The sequence below is a fragment of the Polyodon spathula genome, chromosome 13 (assembly GCF_017654505.1).
Source record: "Polyodon spathula isolate WHYD16114869_AA chromosome 13, ASM1765450v1, whole genome shotgun sequence".
In the NCBI taxonomy this organism is placed as follows: Eukaryota; Metazoa; Chordata; class Actinopteri; order Acipenseriformes; family Polyodontidae; genus Polyodon; species Polyodon spathula.
In genome coordinates, this window is record NC_054546.1 from 3458468 (window position 1) to 3480887 (window position 22420).

At 34.9% G+C, this 22420-nt stretch overlaps 1 protein-coding gene across 1 annotated transcript in view; it reads right to left on the minus strand.

Annotated features, from left to right (window-relative positions):
• Nucleotides 1-1178: 1178 nt before the first annotated feature.
• The window catches only part of LOC121325624 (catenin alpha-3-like), a 185407-nt gene continuing 164165 nt past the window's right edge, over nucleotides 1179-22420 (minus strand). Inside the window, exons 13-18 of the mRNA XM_041268439.1 lie at nucleotides 18412-18563; nucleotides 11669-11761; nucleotides 9351-9532; nucleotides 6887-6992; nucleotides 4691-4825; nucleotides 1179-2173 (exon numbers count right to left, since the gene is read on the minus strand). Of these exons, the coding sequence (XP_041124373.1) occupies nucleotides 1886-2173; nucleotides 4691-4825; nucleotides 6887-6992; nucleotides 9351-9532; nucleotides 11669-11761; nucleotides 18412-18563 (956 nt within the window). The 3' untranslated portion in view covers nucleotides 1179-1885. The remainder of the gene's footprint in view (nucleotides 2174-4690; nucleotides 4826-6886; nucleotides 6993-9350; nucleotides 9533-11668; nucleotides 11762-18411; nucleotides 18564-22420) is intronic.

The following is a 22420-nucleotide window of genomic DNA, read 5'->3' on the forward strand; positions in this document are numbered from 1 at the left end:
TGACATAGTTCATACATGTTTTATGTGGTGTTAAGATCTCTAAAAATGAAAAGATAAGTTCATAGCTGATGTATTCATCCAGCATTTCATTTAGTATGTAATACAAAGAGCATGCGGTAGTTTATTGATAAATAAGGTTTCTACATGCCCCCCTGGCAATAAATTAGCATTCTATGAATTGATACCCATTTCATTTTGTATATAATGTTGATTCAATAGGTATATATTGCTTTCAAAGGCTCTAACTGGTAATAGACTTTCTGGCATTTAGTAAGCCTTGAACAAGTTGGTAGTTTCAAAATAAATATGATGCACATATTGGTTATATACACATCAGTAGTGACTCCTGACTTTAATAAGTGGGGAGGCTAAACAACAAAACTGAGAGAGAGAGAGAGAGAGAGAGAGAGAGAGAGAGAGAGAGAGAGAGAGAGAGAGAGAGAGAGAGAGAGAGAGAGAGAGAGAGAGAGAGAGAGAGAGAGAGAGAGAGAGAGAGAGAGAGAGAGAGAGAGAGAGGAGAGAGAGAGAGAGAGAGAGAGAGAGAGAGAGAGAGAGAGAGAGAGGGAGAGAGAGAGATACAGATGAACCCACTTGCCTTGCCTTGCATACATAATTCGTGATATAAAGTGACTCCTACGACAGAACATTGCGAGTAGGAGAAAAAAAAGAAAAAACTAATGGTGAATTAAAGAACAGTGTTTTAATACTCCCTGTTGAAGAAGATCTAGTTTAGGCTTTGGACGAACTTTATTGTTATTTTTATTCTTATTTTTTCCTCCATAGAAAGTGAAGAAAATTGTGTATAAATTAAACAAATCTGTAATGTTATAAAAACGACAATATGTACTGTATACGGAAATCGAAACATAAGGGAGTAGCCACACGTGACCCATAACCTGCCTAGCAACAGACACATCAAGATTAAGTCTAATTATGGTGGTAGAGGCTAGCAGTGAGCTTGCATCACATAGCCAATAAAAATACAGTAAAACTTGACAGACAGAGGGTGACTGTAGCCTCTTATGATGAGCAGCCACTTATACACATGCTCCCCAGCTTTGAACACAATTACAGGTCAATTCCTCAACTTGTCAAAGAGCTCAAAATTTAAAAAAAGTAAAAGCTTCTAGCGGAGAAAACATCTTTAGGGCAAAAAATACATTACAAAAAAATGTTGCAATGAGAATCTCTGACGTGCTAACATCATTACACAATATTGTGAAGGCATGTCAGCCCCCTGGCTAAAGCGTTTATTTAATTTATTTTTTCTTAAATCTCATTTTCAAATATATATTTTTTCTTAACTAAAAGCAGTTACATATTGAATTGCACTTAATTTCAAAATAAATATATGAAGCATTACATTCTTCATAAGATTGTCTTGTGTGTGCTAAATGCAACATGTATGTCTTCTTTTTCATTTTCTTCAACATGAAATTGTGTGCCTTGCTTCCATGTGGGTAACAGGTTTTGAAAATAAACACTACAAATTTAAGAATGACCAGCAATAAGAGTCCATTACAGACAGAGACACACTGAAATGATCTAATAAGCTGTTATCATCCCTCTATTTTTAACACTTGTATTTTCCATTTAATTACCTTTAGTTTAGAGTGCCCTCAATGTTGATATAGAAAATGCACACAGAAGCAAAAGAAAGGCTTAGCAAAACAAGTGAAAGACAACAATTAAGTAATGCAGCTGAATTATACGCCACAATTAACCATGTGCATAACTCTAAGACACTGAAGCATAAATGTACTGTGGGTGACACTGAAAAGGTTAAAGAAAATCTACTTTGATACGTTAAATAGCACCTCCTTCACAAAACACGCCCAAACTAGATACAGAATTGGACACATTTTTACAAAAGTACAATTCAGGTTTACTGGACGTGTCTTCCTCTAAACTCACTCATAACTTTAACAGGGTGAATTTTCTTTTTGGCAGAACCTTTCCTGACAGCTGCATAAACTTCTTCTGGCTTCTCCTTTTTAATTAGTGGCTTCTTTTCGGGTGCCTTCATCCTCCACATGACAACAGGGTGACGAGGTCCAGTGGGGCTGTGGATTCGGATGATTTTAGTTGATGCAATGTAGGACATCTTTACTGTCTGCACAACAGCATTCATCAGGTTTTTGGCTGCTTGGATAAGGGATGTAACACTATCCAGCTGAAAAAGAAAATGCAGTATTTGTAAAGCAAATATCTGAATAAAATAATATATCAACATAAGTGCAATATCAATCATTTCGAACTATGGATATTAATTCATAAACAGCGCAGAGCTTTACATATCTCAATAGATAATTTTAACTAAATGATCATCATCACCTTCTAGTAACAGCTATTTGAGTAGTTCAATGACATATTAAACCATAAATGTTCAGTTCATGTTTAAAGTTAAGTTTTAACAGCTATAAACATAACTTTACTCTTTCCTTCAGCTAGAATAGAAGTTGGGAGATGTTTTCAAATGCCAAGTAAGAATATATTGCATCTAATAGTCAGTGTTCAGATTTAACCTTCAGTAGAATTCACAGACCTGTCACATCTGCCAATAATATATCTGTTCCTTGTGATGGGATTTGCAAGATTATACATTTCGGTGTGAATTGTCAAATGAAAAAAAAGGGGTAGAATGGCCATTGCAGTATTAAAAAAGAAATCAAATCAAAAACTGCTCTTGTTACAAATCCCTGTTTAATAACGTTACTGGATTGCATATTTGAACCATGTACTTTAGCCAGCAGGAGCTTCAGGCCATGCAATACAAATACTGCATCATCTCCAGTCCTCAACTGATAACATTCACTGTGCTGTTAGCACTGTGTCCTGTGCATCCATTCCTGACCTGATAACATTCACTGTGCTGTTAGCACTGTGTCCTGTGCATCCTCTCCACTCCTGACCTGCTAACATTCACTGTGCTGTTAGCACTGTGTCCTGTGCATCCTCTCCACTCCTGACCTGCTAACATTCACTGTGCTGTTAGCACTGTGTCCTGTGCATCCTCTCCACTCCTGACCTGCTAACATTCACTGTGCTGTTAGCACTGTGTCCTGTGCATCCTCTCCACTCCTGACCTGCTAACATTCACTGTGCTGTTAGCACTGTGTCCTGTGCATCCTCTCCACTCCTGACCTGCTAACACTCACTGTGCTGTTAGCACTGTGTCCTGGTGGATGCTGTTGGGTGTGTTGTAACAACTGTGTTCTACAGTGTTAATGATATCCCTTATAAAAGGGATTTACATTTTGATCAACATTGTTTTGCTTAAAATAAAGTACCACCATAAACAAGATGTATCAGTTTCTACATTAGAGAATACTTAAATAGTACGACACATTGCATGCTAGGTCATTTGCTCACAGCACCTGCTGGCTAATTTCTTGAAAAGCAAACAAGAAGTTACTCATTTTTGTTGGTTGGCAAAAGTTAGTTTTTTCTGAATCCTGAATATGCCAAGATTCGTTAAACCTCTGAACTGAACTTTTTAAATTTTTATTAATAGCTTTCAATGTAGGGTATTGTAATAAAACCATACTTTCAGTATCCCCTGCACACATTTTATGGCTTAATATATCAAGGATAGAAAATCATCTGTAGATAAAAAAGGAAATAGAATGTATAGTAAGTAATTATTTAAACAATAAAACCTCAATGAGATGAAGTCATCCCTTGGGAGACACAACATTAAACAAAGAACTGGCCATTTGTTAAAGTGCAGTCAAAACTAGGAATTAATTCTGTTCAAACGGGGGAAGAAATGTTGTAGCTACTCCCTGAAACACTGAAACGATCTAATAAGCCATACATGTCTCCTAAAGAGAGTATAACATGTATTGATTAATGCTCTTGTGGTTTAAGTCGCAAAGGGATACCGGTATTGGCAGTCCTGTATTAAACCGCAAAGCAAATGCGTTATAATCTAATGTGATTTCCCAGAACATCATAATAGTTGTACCCTTTGAGATTTAAAATCTCAATTACATGGGGCCATACATAAGGGAAACATGAACTACAAGCGGAAGGCTACTACTGTGTAATTATTTTATTTGAATACCGTATATTGTATGTCTTATTGTCTCTAAATGCAAATAATAATAATAATAATAATAATAATAATAATAATAATAATAATAATTATTATTATTATTATTATTATTATTATTATTATTATTATTATTATTATTATTTATTATTATTATTTTGAAGTAGAAGGCCTTGCTGGGCCTAACAAGTCTTTATGTTACCAACATTATTATTTTTACCCAACCGATCCACTCATTCTCTTCTCTCTATTTTTCTTTGTATTTGAAACTTTCCAGTTTTCATGAAATCTTCATGCAGTTTTCTTTTTAACTCTCTCTAATTTGGTCCCTTGACTGTGTTGTTTTTTTGTTTATCTCCCACAGCACAGCTCCCGTATATATGTATTAAAGATACTCAGTTGCACCACTTTTTTATTCCACACCACGTGTCTTTTCAAAATAAATATCAAGTAGCAGACATTGTTATAATGTAAACTGATCACGTCATAGACCTGTGCTGTATACAGTCTTGTGAAAAGAAGGTAGTGTACCCAAAACAGTGTTTCTAGAGAATAATAGATAGCAGGAAGTGTATTATTACAATGAAAACACATAATGGCCACATAATAGGAAACGATTTTCCATTCTTTACTTACTGCAGATGTGATGAGCTCTCCACCCAAGTTCTGAATTTCAGATTTCACCTGACTGCAGATTTTCAGCTGATGGGAGTAAAGCTGGATCTGCTCCAGATAAGACAGCAAATCCTGTTTACAGGATGGATCTGGGCACTGCACAAAACACGAAGAGGCACAGATACGGTTATATGCAGTAACAGAGCTTCCATTTGCACAATAAAACTGTTCTTTCAAAGTGAATCTCTTCTTGTTCTACTGTAATATCAAACCTGGGCTGCTCCCTGTTCTATCTGCAGTCTGAAACTGGACATTGAAGATTACTTTTAAAAAAAGGCACATCATCGTTGTGGTTCCTTTTTTTTTGTGGTAGGTGTTGTCTTTCACTGCAGTTTGAACTTTGGATCATCTGCTTGTTGATGTGATTGGCTCACTTGCTAATGTTATTTAGGAAGACAGTTGCTGCCAAATTCCAATTCAACTTGCTTTCAAAGCAGGCATGGGACAGGTGGAAATGGAACATAAATAAGCAATAACATGTCCTGACTTTGGTTTTGTTTAAAAGTTGTTCAAACAACTGACTTGGAATCTGTGTTTGATTAAATACAACTGTATCCTTAACAGAGCAGGAGATTGTCACATACTATATGGGCATTTTATATACATATATAAAAAAAAAACAGTAGAGCAAGACTTGACTTTTTAAATACTGCATCAATGAAATAATGAAATGACTTAAGCTAAATTGGATTTCATGGAATTTTGCTCCCTAACCATCTTTGATCTGGATTACTCAAAAACATGGAAACCACTGTAAAGAGAGAGCTACCTTTGAGGGAAATAAGGTGAAAAAACATCTTCACAGATATTGGTCAAGTTCTGCGATTTATTTTAATATTATCATACAATTAAATATATTTGTTCAGAACAAGTAAAGAATTGTCTTCAGTACTGAAAAGATAACACTGTTGCAGACTGCTATTAAAACCAAAAAATCAAAGAGAAAAGAAGGGGGCACCAGATTCCTCTGTCTTCTAGAGAAATGAGTTTTTGATGAAATCCTTCAAAGTTAACTAATAAATGATGCAATGGTTGTGAACATACTGAAAATAAACAAAGGCAACCTATGTGAAAAGCTATTATCAACAGCCACTAGCAGAACTGTAGCACAAAAGGTCAATACAAATAATTTTGCTGCAAATCTAGTTCATAAATTCCCCGTTTTGCTTGATTTCATCATTTTTACTGGAGGAATATATTTATTCTCAGGTTCCACACAGCCAACCACATTAGTGTATTTCCAATGATTTTTCATAAGACAAATGTAGGCTAACATTACCTTGTATCCATTGAATAGAAGTCTATAGGTAGTAGACCTTAACAAGACAAACTATTGCCTTTTAATACATAAACTACAGACTGAAGCTTTGTGCTTGCATTGCAAAACCTCTGGTCACACTCTGTGTAAGATATAGTGCTGTAAACCTTATAAAAGGCACACAGTAAGTGCTTTTTCTTCAAAGGTATGTACATGTATAGTGTATAAAAGAAGGACAGACTACACACACAGTTACAATATTAGGATCCTCACTATACCACATTGCTCAAGCACTTCCCTGGTCGTTTTTAGAACTGGAAAGCACCGAGTGGCTGCATTGTATTGATGGCACCAATATACATAGGATCTTGGCTCCATGTCTTTTTTTTTTTTTTCAATGGGCAGACCCTACTACTTAACAGTGTCCCTGAACACCATACTAGAAGTCCCAAGACCCTGCAGCAGCTGATACATGTTGCAGCTTATGAATACTGTAATTCCACATATATCTGTCATTCACGTCCATTCACTATATAGCTCTCAAATGTGCAGTTTTAAAAGAAACATGGTATCACAAACATGTATTTTCATTTTAAAACATACACTAGGTTCTAGGTTCTACACTAGGTAAAAGAACGATTTCAGCTTGCTTTCCTTCCCTTCCAGGTTATCCATTATACCTGAACTTCCAGGTGATTTCACCTCTGCAGTGTGTTTGAGTATCTTAATGGTTATTAGCAGCAAATATCATGTGTTCTAATGAAAATATACACTTTTACAGTTAATGGACTTGCATGGGGTGGACATTCATGGAATTATTTAGTTGCCTACAATCCTGTTAAAGGGAACGTTGTTTATGGATTTTCAGAAGACCCTTGAAAACTGTTCATCTTACCTACCTGGTTAGCAATTTGTCGAGCCAGAACATCCATTCTGCAACCGGCATCTGAAATCATCATTGCAGCACCAATGACATCGGAGATGAGCTTCAGTGGCCCTTTCCCTCTATTAATAAAGCATTGACATTAATGTGCCGTCACTGCCAGATGGAAGACTGAGCCCCTACAGTATTTTAATGATATTAAACGGTAACAATATTAATAAGCAACAATGTAAATAATCGTGTTCTTCATTGAAACGGCTCATGTCTCCCAGTGATGCTATTGTTAACATTACCACAGCCTTGTCAGTACCTTCACTAAAGTGTCCTCAGCTGAGAGCAATCCTGTACAGTGTGTTAATATTATACCTTTTTATCAAAACTTGAGCATTTCTGAGCAGTCTTCGATCATGCAAAATGAACTGTTCAGATTTATGTATTCCATTAAATGCATTTCCAGAATTAGCCAAGGCTGCAGATCTGTGAAGATTTATAATGCTGGACATCAATGAAGATGCAGATGTAATAAATAAAGAAACTTGTCGATAATAGTTTTACATATGCACAATGCTCAACCTAAATATATCAATTTATGTTGTACTCATCAGTTCAGTTAGTTTACTGTCAGATTTGGAAAAACGCTTTACTTATCTTTTATTTTTTAATACAACAAGTAGGCATAGTAATTGTTTTTTGCCCTGGAGAAGATCAGGAAATGGTCCTTAGTATTTTTAAATAAAACATTTATTTAACAAAATCATTTTTTTAGATATGTAACAGAAAGGATCACGTTCTAAACTCCATGTTTACAGATTAGGAATTGGTTAAACCAAAACCCCATGAAGTTTTTTACTGCTTTGAATACAGTAAATGTAATGTTTTCAAAAGGAATTCTGCATGTTGTCCTTTTTAAATGGAAACACACATTTTTCTAAAATCCTTGCATTATGCATTAAGTGTTCTAGGGTAGTAATGGCTAGAAGACTAACATGTTTTATTCATAATATATCCTAGTCAAAGACAACCAACAGACACTTTGATTGTGACAATAAAGGGCATGTGCTTAAAAGGTTGTGAATTCAAGATTCCTTTGGTACCTGTCATTATCTGGGGATGCGTGTGTTCTACTAACAGTCATGTACTCTACTAACACACACACCTTTACTCCCTACCACGACTATAGATACAACATTAAAGCAATCAGTGTCAGTAAAAGTAAATTCACTGTATGTTCATGTGAAAACATAAGGAAAGATGGACAATTTCCTCTAAATATCCTTTTCTGATATACCCAATAACATGTGCTAGAGTGAAAAATGTATCACAACTCGATGTGTGTAAAAATCAAAAGTGTGACATGCTGTACATACTGGCATATTCTCTCCTCATCCTCTATAGTCAATTAATATGCAGTTTTAGTTGCCTCCCCACCCCCCATTCCCTCTACCCTATTCCCTCCACCCTATCTCCTACACAACACAGACTGGCTCCCACTTTTGCAGAAGCAAATTATATATTCAAGAGCAGTCACAGGCTGAAGCAAAAAAAAGGTATATGGTTTTCTACTATGAATAATAACACTGCATGAATATAGAAGTACACATGTATTTACTAAGTAACTACTATTTTCTTTAAATATGATTGTGATCTTGAAGCTCAAAATAAGACGTTAGGCTGACTCACTGTGCAAACTACAAATACATTGCCATTAAACATATCATGACAGTTGTATGCATAAAGTACACTGTGAAAAATACACTGCATAGAGCATTATAATCCATGTGATGAGCTTTCGGATCTGCTGTGAAAAATGTACAGGTGCTTTGGAAAAAACTGCTTGAGTCCAATTTTATATATATATATATATATATATATATATATATATATATATATATATATATATATATATATATATATATATATATAATTAGTCATACTGAGAGATGCTAATGTGCATCTACACGAGGCATTGGAAAACACCTGCAGGCTACATGAAGTTAAATACCAATCTGTAACACCATCTGCAAAAGTAAAACCCTACTGCATTGACTTACCCTTCACGCACCAGTTACAACTTTAAAGAATCCTCTAAACTGTTGTTTTGTAAAACATCACCACATGGTAAACAGACAGCTACCAGACAGCAAAGTTTGAAAATGCTTAAGACTGAAGGATTTTAATATATTGATCACTGCACTTACAAAGAAAGATTACTACGATAGGGTTCTGCTTAGCACATGACACTTGAACATGTTAAAATTATTAGTTTATTGTATTATTTAAATTGCTATTTAAGGTAGCAGCTTCACTTTTATTGAAATAATAGTCGCGTTAGCCTTCGATCTTATGTAGCGAGACCTCCAACAGTGAGGTAAATTATTATTATTATTATTATTATTATATTATTATTATTATTATTATTATTATTATTATTATTAGTAGTAGTAGTAGTATTTAAATTTGCATTTCATTTTCAGAATTACCTGGTGAAATCTGTCATCTCCATCATAATCATGCACATTTTCTTAGCAAGAACAATGATATCATTGCTTGTGTCATCCCAGATTTCAATCTCTGCATCCAGCTTACTCTTCACCTTTTTAAAATCGGCTACTTGCTCCGCTATCTTTGCTTTTTCAGACTCTGGCAATTGTGTCATCTTTGCCTAGAAATGAAGTGAGACTTAACATATTTGACAAGGAAATTAACAGACAGAATTTTATTTATTTATTTATTTTTTAGTAGCACAATCATTCAATTCAATCCTTGGGATACTTTTTCTTTCTTGCAAATTCAACACTGTTACAGCAACTTTAATCCTCTCAAATGTGCTTTTGCACTTAGTCTTCATTAACTTGCAATCAGTATGCAAGGCACAAGCTCTTACCACTACTGATCATAGCCTAATTAAATAATTTTCTGTGTTGATTAAGACGAGTGTAAATGTAAATGTAATTCATATATTGTTTCACCCTTGAAGTGATGCGGGAGTCTCCTTGGCACTTAAGATGATTCATTTACCTACTTTTAGAGTAGACCTTGCTGTGGAAGGCTTCAGAGTTTAAATCAGAATTGATAAAACAAAACCACTGCTTGCCTTAAGGGGGGGCTTCTTGTTTTGATGCAGTTTTCTATATTTATAACTAATAATTGTATTTTCTTATTATAACCCTTACATAGTGTTCGGTAGAAGCACGAACAGCAACACACCTTGCATTTCACGCCCATTGAATAGAGGTGCTCCCAGATCAAGGGTCACACAGAATTACTAATAAACTACTCTTCTGTTACTTACAAGATTCTATACTGTACAAACAAATAAGGGATAAATATACATTTTTCTGGCTTTAACTGCTGAATAGTGTTTCTGTTCTTTTGCTTAAAGGTGTCCTATTTATAACACCAATCAGCTTTGTGAAGAATAACACACTGGCTCCCTCTTCAGACAAATTAGCAAAGCTTTGGTGATTAAATGAAGATAATTAGATCAATAACAGTTGCTTTCTCTGTGATTAGAGTGGCAGATTCAGAACCTTAGAGAGATACACTCTGAGGGATTCAGCATCGTGAAGGGTAAAGCCTAGGACACACATGAGTGGTACGGCACCTCTAGCACGGAGCGGCAAAATTCTGCACATATCGCTCACCTTTTATTTGAATTAAAGTGAACACACAATGATGAAAAAAATGACAATGTGGAAAAGTGTCGCAGCGGCAGAATATCGGCGAGCGATATTTTGCTGCTCAAACATTTTTCCGCAGCGGCAAACCTGGGTCTAGCCAGTCAGGTCCATGGTGTGGGATACGTCATGTCCTGATGAACTCGAATATCCATCAACATGGAAGAGCTACTCATAGCTGAAGTTTCTCAGCATCCTGAGATATTTGATTATAAATATAAGAATTTCAAGGGTGTTGGTTATGGGTCTATTGAAGATCCAAAACAAATACTAACCGCCTGCCCCCCACATCAATCCAGCTACTGGACATTCTGTATCATTTGTCAGAAATACACTCCAAGTAATTAACCAGTTGCCAACCGACTGATTATTGTGTAAACAATTGCGAAGTATGTGATCCCTATTTTCCTTAATAATAGCAGCTCCTATACAATGTATAATTACAGATACAGAACCACAGTCCAGCCTTGTTAAGCGCGCTGCTGGATATATAATAGCTGTTTCTTTGCAGAAAAAGGCTTTCACATTGTATCCCAAAATAAATATCATATTTTACATACATATCCTTAGGTAAATAAAAGGCAAATATTTCTGAGTGGTGTTCTAATACGGGAACTTATAACGTTAGATAAAAAGTTATGGAGCTGGACATGGTCGTTCACTCTGGGTTCAAGCAGTAAAAGTTCAAGAATGATATGCATTTCTTGGGTTTTTGTACAGTGCTGTGAGGTGGTGGGCAGTTTGTTTTTTTTATCGCTGTTTCAAAACCGTTGATGTGTGTCCACCAAGCAAAGTGATATTGCCAAACACCGCCCCACTTCGCTCCCTGAACCGCTCCCCGTGCGCTGCCCCGCGCCGCTCAAGTGTGTCCTAAGCTTAATACTGCTCTGTGAAAATAAAATACAGGAAGCTCATTGACTGACAGTAAAGTTTTTGGTTTGATTTCCTTTTCACAAAAATAGTGGGCACTGCAATTTGTTGCAAAAACCTAGAATAATCTGCCCTATAGGGTTGTAAATGGTTTAAAAACTTCATCTCAATGTCTTTAAAACTGCATTATGGCTATTTATAACACAACGATGGCTTGTCATTGTGTGATATAATGAGGGAAACACCCATACCCTGTCTGTCTTCCCCTCCGTTTGAACACTGGTGCGGCTGCGACTTTCATAATCCTCTTCTAAATCAGATACATCTTCAAGTTCCTCTGGAGTCTGTAAAAATACAATACTTTTTTGAGATTTTACATGCAGGTTTTATTAACGTAATCACTATGCATGTTTAGTCCTAATCAAGCATAAATACAAAGTAGCTCTTGCACATATACAGCACTGTATGTATGCTGTTTATTTTATGCTGACCATCACTATTGATTTAAATTGATTTAGATTGTAAAGGTGAAGAGATAAGAGGCTTGGTGGTCAAGCGCTTAAAAAAAGGGGCTTGTTACCAGGAGATCCCTGGTTCTAATCCCCGCTCATCCACTGACTAACCATGTGTGGCCCTGAGCAACTCACTTAACCTCCTTGTGCTCCAAGGTCCTATTGTAAGTGACTCTGCAGCAGTTGTTGGTGCACAATTCACCCCCAAGTCACTTTGGATAAAGCGTCTGGTAAATGAGAAATTAATAATACTAAGGAAACAGTCTGTACATAACTTCAAACTTCTTTTGGTATGCAATGTCCCAATCAGTTCATGTACACCCATTGACCTCTCATGTGCTTTACCACCATGTTCTAGGTTCATAACTATTTCCAATGGGGAATGAGTACATTTCTTTGGACATTTTATATTGATCTTTGACAAGCAAAGTAAACATTGACCAGCTAAATTATACAGATTCGATTTAGAATTGTGAGGACATCTAGTGATCAATCAGAAAATAAATGTTTTTATTTTTTTTTTATAAAAATGTATATAGTTAGGGATATTTTCTGTCACGAATTAGCATATAGTGACTATAATATATATATATATATATAATTATAATATTAATATATACTTATATATACTCATCTATTACTTAATGTTAAAATACTAATGAAATTACTCAACTGATTACTGATGTTAAAACTGTGCTCTTTAGACACAAGTCCATTATTATATTATATTATAAAAGTCCACAAGGAGGCTGTACATTAATATATGTATATTTGTAGACCGACCGTGTACTTGAGCTCTTTCTCACAATCTCTGGCTTTCAGCTCTCTCCAGGGAAGGACGTTAATCACTGCTTGTCATGATGGCTGCTGTTCATAATGCAACTCTGGATTTCAATAAATGAATTGAAAGACACACCTGTGGTGGAATACCAAACTGTTTCTCTCACTTTCCTGGTTGATTGCCAACATCTCATTTGTCATAAAAGATAGAGAGGACAGCTATTAGTCGAGAGCTGCCCTTTCTGACGCGCTGCTATTTTTTTGCAGTCTGCATACAGAAGCAAGGAGCTATAAATCTGATTTATTGTAGTGAATCTTTTAAAATGCAATCTTTTTTTTTTTTTTTTAGCATCATTACATTGCTGTACCTTATAGTTTTTTTTTTTTTTTTTAAATTTCAATCTAGAAAAGTTCAGTGTTTATTTCTTTTTTGTAAAACACTTTTTCACTATCTTGTCAGATATTGCTGGGGGGGCATATTATTTTTTCAACAAGTACCATTTTAAATGACAAAAAGAATAATAGATCTTGGTGTAACATCCAAAACACAACATCTATTAACAGTGCAAGCCCACAACACTACAAAGGAGCACAGCTTGAGTTTTAGCCCAGTGGGGAAGATTATATCATCACTATGAGCCAACCTTGCAAAGCTTCTGAGGCCTGATGAGATCACAATCCACTAAGAGGTCTGAATGCTCTACAAAGCAGCCCTCAGAGGTGGATTTCAACAAACACCTCATGTTATTCAGCTGCAAATATCTGTGAATATAAGATTTTAAAACGTAGCATACATTAGAGTGAGAGTGAGTTCTCACCGAAATACTGTGGTGAGTTTTATTATTATAAGCTAAAGCAATAGTAGCGAACTTTAAAAATCCATAAATAGCCATGTTGCACTACCATTTGCTGTTTATGTCTCAAATGTGCAGTTTTGAGAGAAATGCAGATTATAGCACATGTTTTCATATCCTGGAGACATTTACTCTCAGGTATGTCTGTTCTTTAGACCTGTACCCCTGAAACTACCTTTGAATTTCTTGAGGTTCAGAAACATTTTTAATAAATATGTTTTAAGAAAACATAAGCTGCTGCCAGTTTGAATGCAGTATATAATCAAGTATGGAAGCAACCTCTGTAACATGCATGTAACTGCATCACCACGGCTTAATCTCTGGTAAGATGTTAATCAGACCGGCCTTATAGTCAATTAGCTGTCTAATTCAATACAAAAGCTGGACTGAAACTCAAGGCAGAGGAGGTTTTTTTTTTAGTGGGGCATCCTAACCATTCTGACAGGATTCACAACCAGTTAGTCGGAGTGACCCTCCAGCCAGCAAGTGTTTTTTAAAAGTATGCCCATACAAATTATGATATTTTTCCAGAAAAAAATGATTTTTTTTTTTTTTTTTTTTTATACAGCTTGAAATATTCACATCACTAGCCGAAAAAGATCTGTAACCACCATAAATGTCATTTTGCTTAGATGAGAAAAAAGATCCACTGTTGTTAGCTCACGTTTCCTTTACAGCACACAAGAAAGCATTGAAGGCAGTGGAGTGTCAGCTTGCTACAATTGATGATCATTTTAGACTACCCCTAAATTATATATTGCAAAATGCTGCATTAATGTATTCTTCAAGTAAAAAACGAGTAATAGTAACAGAACATTATTTAAACAACATATATATATATATATATATATATATATATATATATATATATATATATATATATATATATATATATATGACATTAAAACAAAAAAAAGAAACAACATATGCTCATTTAGAAAATATTACAAAAGAAAATGCAAAAGTTAAGAATTATGGCATATTAAACTGCTCGCTTTTATCTCCCATTGGCTGGTTAAATGAAAGGTATTTTTAGTCTTTTGCAGCAGAGGAGATCTCTGTGCCCATGGTGCGTGTCATTTCAAACCTTTAGATTATAGCTGGATGAGTTAAGGGGAAACCATTAAGGTACAGTAGATTTACTTATGAATTTGTGTCAGCGTAGTGGGCTGAACTAATAGAGGCATACATACTGAAACAGCTGAGCCCCATGGCCAAAAGTTATTCAGGCTAGCATACAATAGGTTAGCACACATCTTAACATAGTATCTGACATAATCATTGCAAATGTTTACTAGACATTAATCATAATGCCAGGCCTTCCAACTCCTTTTCAGACTGCTTGTTTCTTGTACTGCTAGCTGCATTAATTCTAATGAATTACCATAAAATGAGTTTAACAGGTGAACTATAATATTGAAAAAATGTATATTACAGTCCTTTTAATAAACACACTGTTTGGCTTTTTGATGGCGTTTTTGAAACCCTAAGGCCCTGATTCTGATGACAGGGCAAACCTCTAATATTAGGGCAAAATTTTGATGAAAAAAAATCAGAACTGCCTATCAAAATCCCAATTAAAACAAAGGGCAGGCCATACATAATCCTACACAAGCCTAAAGCCTGTGTGCACAGATGAATGCACTTCATGCCAAAACATTTGTCGACTTGGGTTGATTAGAATTTATAGGCAGTCTTTATTAATGTGCCAAAGGTAAAGACAACCTTACCTTTTCTGTATTATATTAAAGGTGTACATCTTGATGATAAAACCACAATTAGAAATGATAATAAGTCATTTTCAACATACATTTGTATTCAAAATGCTTAACAAGCACTGTAATGCACATTGTTTCATATGGGACAATGGTGTGCATTTAAGATTTATTACACACCTACCGTCAGGTTTAAATAGCTTTTTACACAGAATTGCTGAATAGGATTGAAAGGGAGAGTGGAATCTTAATTGCATGCATGAGCTATGTAAACTTGTGCATGGCAGAATAAAGTTTGATGAATAACATGACATTTTTAAATACGGGCTGAAAATGAGATCCACACTAAAAACATGCTTAAGTTCTCACACCACATGTGTACTCTCAATGCTACAAAGCATATACTGTAGCTGACAGCATGGTGGTATCAATAGGTTAATGTGATATTACTCCTACAAATAGTATATTTTTATTCTGTATGGTTTTATATAGGATCATGCAGCCAGGAAGAAAAAAAAAAAAAAGTATTGAGTTTCTTTTTTGACACCTTTCGCCCTCTATAAAATCATACACTTATGTATTTAACCTAAAGGCAACATTTGAGAAGAAAATATTCTGAAGCTAAATATTAATACAATACATGTTTAATTAAAGTGGTTGAGAACGCCTGTGTCAAGCCTTTAACAAGCTGTCTGGGCAGGACACATATCAGATGCCACAGAGTCCATTCGCTGCCAGCCAACTTGACAGAAATGATAAATGACAGTACATGAAAACTGGCATTAATACAAATGACTAAAAATGTGTCCATGAAATACTTGTACCACTTGCATAATTTAGTCAATACCACATTTTTGTTATATATACGGTGCTCCCCCCTTTATACTGCAGAGGTATGAGAGGTAAGAGGTAAGAGGTATACTCTTGTCTCCCATTTGCACCATAATTCCATTACACTAACTCTAGTAGTCTCGTTATAAGGCGGATCACAAATAGCATGGCTCTATGGCTACAGTGTTATAAAGGAGGAGCACTGTATACTGCCCAACTATTTTCTCCACAATTATATTGGCTAACCGCATTAACTCACCATAACAGCTCAGGAGAACTGAAGGTCAGTCAATGTCCTCTGGTTGCTAGGCCAAGCCAGTCACCTCTTTACACCCATGAGCTGGTCAGCAGATGGATGTCCCAGAGCTACTGGCTCTTGTAGGGCAACGATCTGCTAGAGTTCACTGGGAGTGTCCCGACCAGTCACTGCAGCACTGAGAGACGATTCAGTTCTTACCTCCCTAAACAATGGGATTACCACAGCCATTGGAATGTAGACTTCCCATAGCCAGGACATGAACCTGAGCTCCACTGACTGATGACTGAATCTCAAAATACAAATGTGGTCCACAAAACAATTACTTGGCATGCATTTTAGGATCAAAATATGCAATCAGGTGCATATTAGATTTTCTTATCTTTTAATTTATTAACAACAGACTTATCTGTAATGTTTGTTATTTCAAATGAGACAATTCAATATTCACAAAATATTACCCTTACACTAATGAGTTCTCTTCTTAACGACATATATTCTTCAGGAAAGTCAATAATGTATATAATATAAATGCCACTGCCACTGAATTAGTAGTGTTTCAAACATACTATGAGCTTTCCTTCAATCTATACACTTCCTAAATGGTTTCCTCGCTCTTGGCTATTAAATGGCGGGTTCAGAATTGCTCCTCACCCTGTCTGGGTCACTGCTGCCCATACAGTGCAAGCTATGTTTCTGCATCACACTAGTACAATGTTAGTTCGGCTTTCTCTTCATATGGTGTTTCCCATGTCAAACAGCAAGGTTGGACCACGACAAACATTTCTGCCTGGCAGGTCTTGTGACACTGCTCAGAAACCTGTTTAGCTTTTCTGCAGACGTGCATGACACTGCTCACCTTTCAGAGTCTTAAATTCCCATCGGGCTGCTGGCTGTTTACCTCATTTCCATGTGAAGCCAAGTGTTACTAATAAGATACTAAAAAAATCTCCCACAAGCAAGGTATGCAGTATCTAGAAATGCCTTGCATTTGTTAGATATATTTGTGCATGTGATAGGTAAAGCACAGTCCATAGTTCCTAGACATCTCAACAGTATATTAACAGGTCAGGAACTAAAGGATATTCTCTATATATCTGGCAAAATCTGGACAAAGGTGCAAAACTAAATATCTGTGATTCCATTTCCAAGCATCACCAGGCACTATTGGCCAGTTACAATGGTCCAGCCCCCTTGTTCAAGTGTACACAGTAAAGCTGCACCTTTTTTTTTTTTAGTATTATACTGGCTACAGTAGACATAATAAAACCATGTCTTTAAACTAGGGTGCCACATTATTTTGACAGGGAGCACTGTCACTATATGAACATTGTTTAGATCTTTTATTTAACAAATAAACTACAAAATGATATTGCATAAGTTTAATGGAAGCTATAGTACAAGTACAGTGTTTAATGTTAGATTTTGAAATTTTTCAATTTGTGTCAGTTTTTCGTTAAATATATGTAAAACTACAAAACGGTATTTAATTATAAATAATGTAACAATAGTGCACTTCCATCCATTTATCGACCGAGTTTATAACTTATAACTCAGTAAAAATGCTACAAAAATAGTAGCGACATAAGGGTGAAAAAATGGTTTTCCATCCACTGCAAATTCTAGCGAGTCAAAGAGAATTCCCTGTGACATTTCATGATGTCATAGCCTAATTTGCAGGTGTCGCTACGTTTTCAGGTTATTCACAAGAATAATTTATTTTAAATTAATATCTTTAGCGAAACGTGACACATTCAATAAGACTTGCTTATATGACTGTCAGGCAAATCAGCACATTTTTGGCAGTGACATGATAAAATAAGTAAAAAAATACTAATACTTCTGATTGGTTTACATTTGAATGAACATATAATATGATTCAGAAGGATAAAATGTTAAGGGAGCAGACTACTTGTTAAAAAAAAAAAAAATGATTTCAAAACTACAGTTTAATAACATAATACACATTCAAACAACTCACTAGGAAATTAAGCTTCTACCACTTTATTTATCAGTAGTCTAACATAAAATAAAACGTTAACTTACCCGGATCATCAAAACAGAGCACCTGATGTCATGAATTGAATCATAAACCTTCTTAGAGACATCAACAAACAGATTATCATCAAACTGGTGCATTGTATCTGAGCTAAGAGCTTCCAAAGCCTTGCTGACTTGAACAACAAACTCTGGAATACCTGCAAAGAAAAACAAACAACACGTCACCACTTACAGTACAAGAAGGATCTCTTCCTGTGATTGCAACTAAGATAACTCCTGATTGTCTGCGCTGACCATTGTCATCTCGCTGTGCAGTAATTGATAACCCATTGCAATCAATTCGTTCAGCCTCATAAATGTAACTAAAAACCAAAAGAAAAGAAAAGCAGATTTAGATATAGAAACCGTATTTATGTTATTAATTAATGCAACCTTTAAAAATAGGAATACAGAATGGTGTTTGTTAAAAATGGATACTGTATTATTTGTACCCGGATTCAGTATTTAAAATAGCATATAACTTTTTAAACAAATACATGAAAAAAAAATCTATAATTTTTATCACAGTATAATTTTTTATGCAAATACGTATTTGCCAAAAATACTTTATAAATGGTAACATTCAAATTCATATAATTCTATTACTGGTTAACCAGAAAAGCACAACCTATCATGTAAAAATGAAAATACTTTTACATATCTATTACAGAGTTTCATCTAAACTGGCAGTATTGCATCTATCGATTGCGTAACTTACAATGCTTGTCTGATTTAAATTGAAGTTTATTCTTCCACATTTACTCTGACCTTTGTTGTACCTGGATCAATAAATTAAAGATTGATAGTTTGTATGCCTTTGTATTAACTGGGCTGTGTGCACTGTGTCCTCTACTTTAGAATTACTCATTTAAGGTTAAGGTCAAAAAAGAAGATTAGTAGAATCAGATACTATAGCACAGGCGGTTTGCTATTTCTATAAATCTATTCATAGTACTTACAGAATGTTAATATGGGAGATTCAATTTGTAATATTCCTTCAGATTTAAAAAATACACTACTTTCTACTGTACAGTATCTCAGGATTTCTATTTTTATTATGTTTTTTTGCACAAACTAAAAATACTTCTAAGAGACAGAGTATGATTTTAATGTCAACAATGAAGTGATTTAGTAAATCCTTATCAAATTGGTTACTTTTCAATTCAACATAGCAAAGCCACAAAGATCAAAGCACTACTGTACAATATCTAGCTAGCTATTGCTACAGTACCTCATAAATATCAGAAACAAGGTTGCTGTAGATTAAGACTTTAATATATTTTGTCTAAAGAGGCTACAATGGCATTAGAATCAAAGGCAATCAATTGTAACAATGTATTTTTTTTAAATCAATGGAAAAAAGTGGCCTGGTTTACGATATTGTCCATCCAGTTTAGGCAGCATGTAATTATGTTACTTTTTAAAATATGAGGGAAAGCTTGGAAGTATGCATTCAATAGTTATTGTAATATAAGTGTGTGCTTGTATATTTATATCAATGCTTACTGTAAATTGTCAAATAAAAAAAAAAATATGACATAGGATTAATTTTATTAAAATGCTGCATAATTTAATGCAAAGGTTCCTAGATGAAATAAAGCAAGGCAATATATTTTGTTTTATGATTCTGGTCCAAACCTTCAATGATTTACTTAATACACATATTCAGTACTCATAAATAACGTTCTATGAAAATACATTTCACCCAGAAAAAAAAGGTAATGCCATATTTCATAGTTGTATGTGTTTCGCGCCATGAAAACAAATGTAAACAGGAGACAGGAGCAATATATCTTTTAGGATTTTGTGTTATTACTCATAATCAATATTCTCTTTTAATATAATACCTGGATCTTACATTTTAACAGTGTCAGTTAATTCTACTAGATCTGCACTGATTAAAGGCAGTGGAAGGAAAAGTTAGTTTAGTGAGTTGATATATGGAGAGTTAAATAAAATCCGACTTGCTTAAAATTGGGATGTCAGAACCATAGCAATACTGGGGTTTTAGCCAATTATCTGACGATGCATTCAGAAAGTACAACGCACAGAAATGAAGCATACTCTATTTCCCAAAAGAAAAACAATTTTGCCATTTGTCAGATATATGGATTGAATTGCAGTGCACATTTATACAAAAAAAGCCCACCTATTATTATTATTATTATTATTATTATTATTATTATTATTATTATTATTATTATTATTCATCTTCTTAATACATCATAAAGTCAATTGAAGTTTAGCAGCATGAGTTTCTGTAAGATAAGTAGATGTAGCAGTTAGTATTAAGCTGTGACACTGCAAACAAATTACACGTGAATAAACTTAATTACTTAATGACCACGAACAATCATGTAAAATAGCCATCATTATAAAATCCATTTGGCTTACTTAGAGTCATTAACCACTTGTTTCCGCTAATGAGTTGGAAAAACAGAAACACTACTCATCAGGGGAGATGTATTGTAGTTCTCTCACGTGTTCATAATTAATTAAACATTAGCTGTAGCCAAGGCATGGCAATAGTTATTTCATGCATTAAAATGTGCATTTGTTGAATATTATTCCAGTAAGGACTACATGGGAGAAATCTGATTAAATTGGGGTGATTAAAACAGATAATAGAGGATTGTGAAATCCCAAAAAGAATATTATTACTTGTTTTAGTTGTTTTGGAGAAAAGAAAGTTAAGCTTGCACATTGTATTGCCAAATGTGTTTTTAAGGTTTGTTGTATTCCAAACACCTAAACCATAAAGAAACAGAGAATTGAATATTGTAAATAAAAAATAAATAATTACAAAAATCTAAAACTTCTGGCATTTTTATTTAATGGTTAATCTCTTTCAGCATTCTGTGGTTTGTTTGCAGGTAGTGTATTTAAGCATATTAGGGTTTTGCAGATTACCAATCGAACAAGTGTGTGATATTATTTAATTTCATAATAATATGTAAATACCGGGCACGACTTTAGGGAGTAGGTCAGCGAGATTTTTGTTTTTTGTCTGTAAACGGTTAGCAAGAGCATCAGTTGATAAGTTCTTCCAGATGAGATCATCAGTGAATCAGCTTGAAGAACTGGTCTGCACAAACAAGAATGGCAAGAAAATAGAAACTTGCTTCATGAAGCCTGGCCCATTCCAAAATATTATACAAATGTAAATCTTTGTGCTATTTAACCCAGTTTAACAATCTGTTACAGGATTTATTGTTATTGACCTTCAGTGCTGTATCACCAGGTGAATGTGAACCTAGTTCTTATCTGCTGCTAAGAGAGACCCAGAAGGTCCCTCTACAACCTATAAGGAAAAACATTACAATTTGCCGGGCAGCACATTTTCAAATAAAATATTCAATATTATAGCTTATAATACTTTTAATTAATAAAACATGTCATGTTTATATGTACTTGTCTATTCAATGGAATGGGACAAGCAACATGGCATGTTGCTAAGATCCATTTAAATTTGACAATGGCTTCTTCTGGCCTAAAGGCATTCATTAAAATTTAAGGAAAAGGCACTTGACTGTAGGCAAAAGTTGGAATAACTCAGGCACTGCAAGCAACATGAAGTATTTAGAGGCATGGGGATCTATCCTGGGCAAACTGCCATCAGCATTAGCATATCTTGTTTGTGTTTAGAACAAAATAGTCTAGAAGCAAATATTACAGTTAGTACTTAGGTGTTCTCTAAGGAACAAGGCTACCTGCAAGTAATACATATTTAATTGTTGTATAATATGAGCATTTTTTTGCATTCTTGTTCATTGCATTACAGGGTTTTCTTAGTCATTTTTTCTCTCAGGGGGCCAGTAGTTGTTTTGCCCTGCACAAAGATTTTGTGTTTATGACCATTTATATTATGTTGACGTTCAAGGAGCTTAAGGCAAATGTTGTCCAAATCTTTGTGTTTTGTGCTCCCGTAGGGTTAGGGAGATAAATAGCTTGCCTCATTATGCTTCAGCAACCCCTACTGGTCAGGCATACAACCAGAGACCTCTCAAGCTGGGCC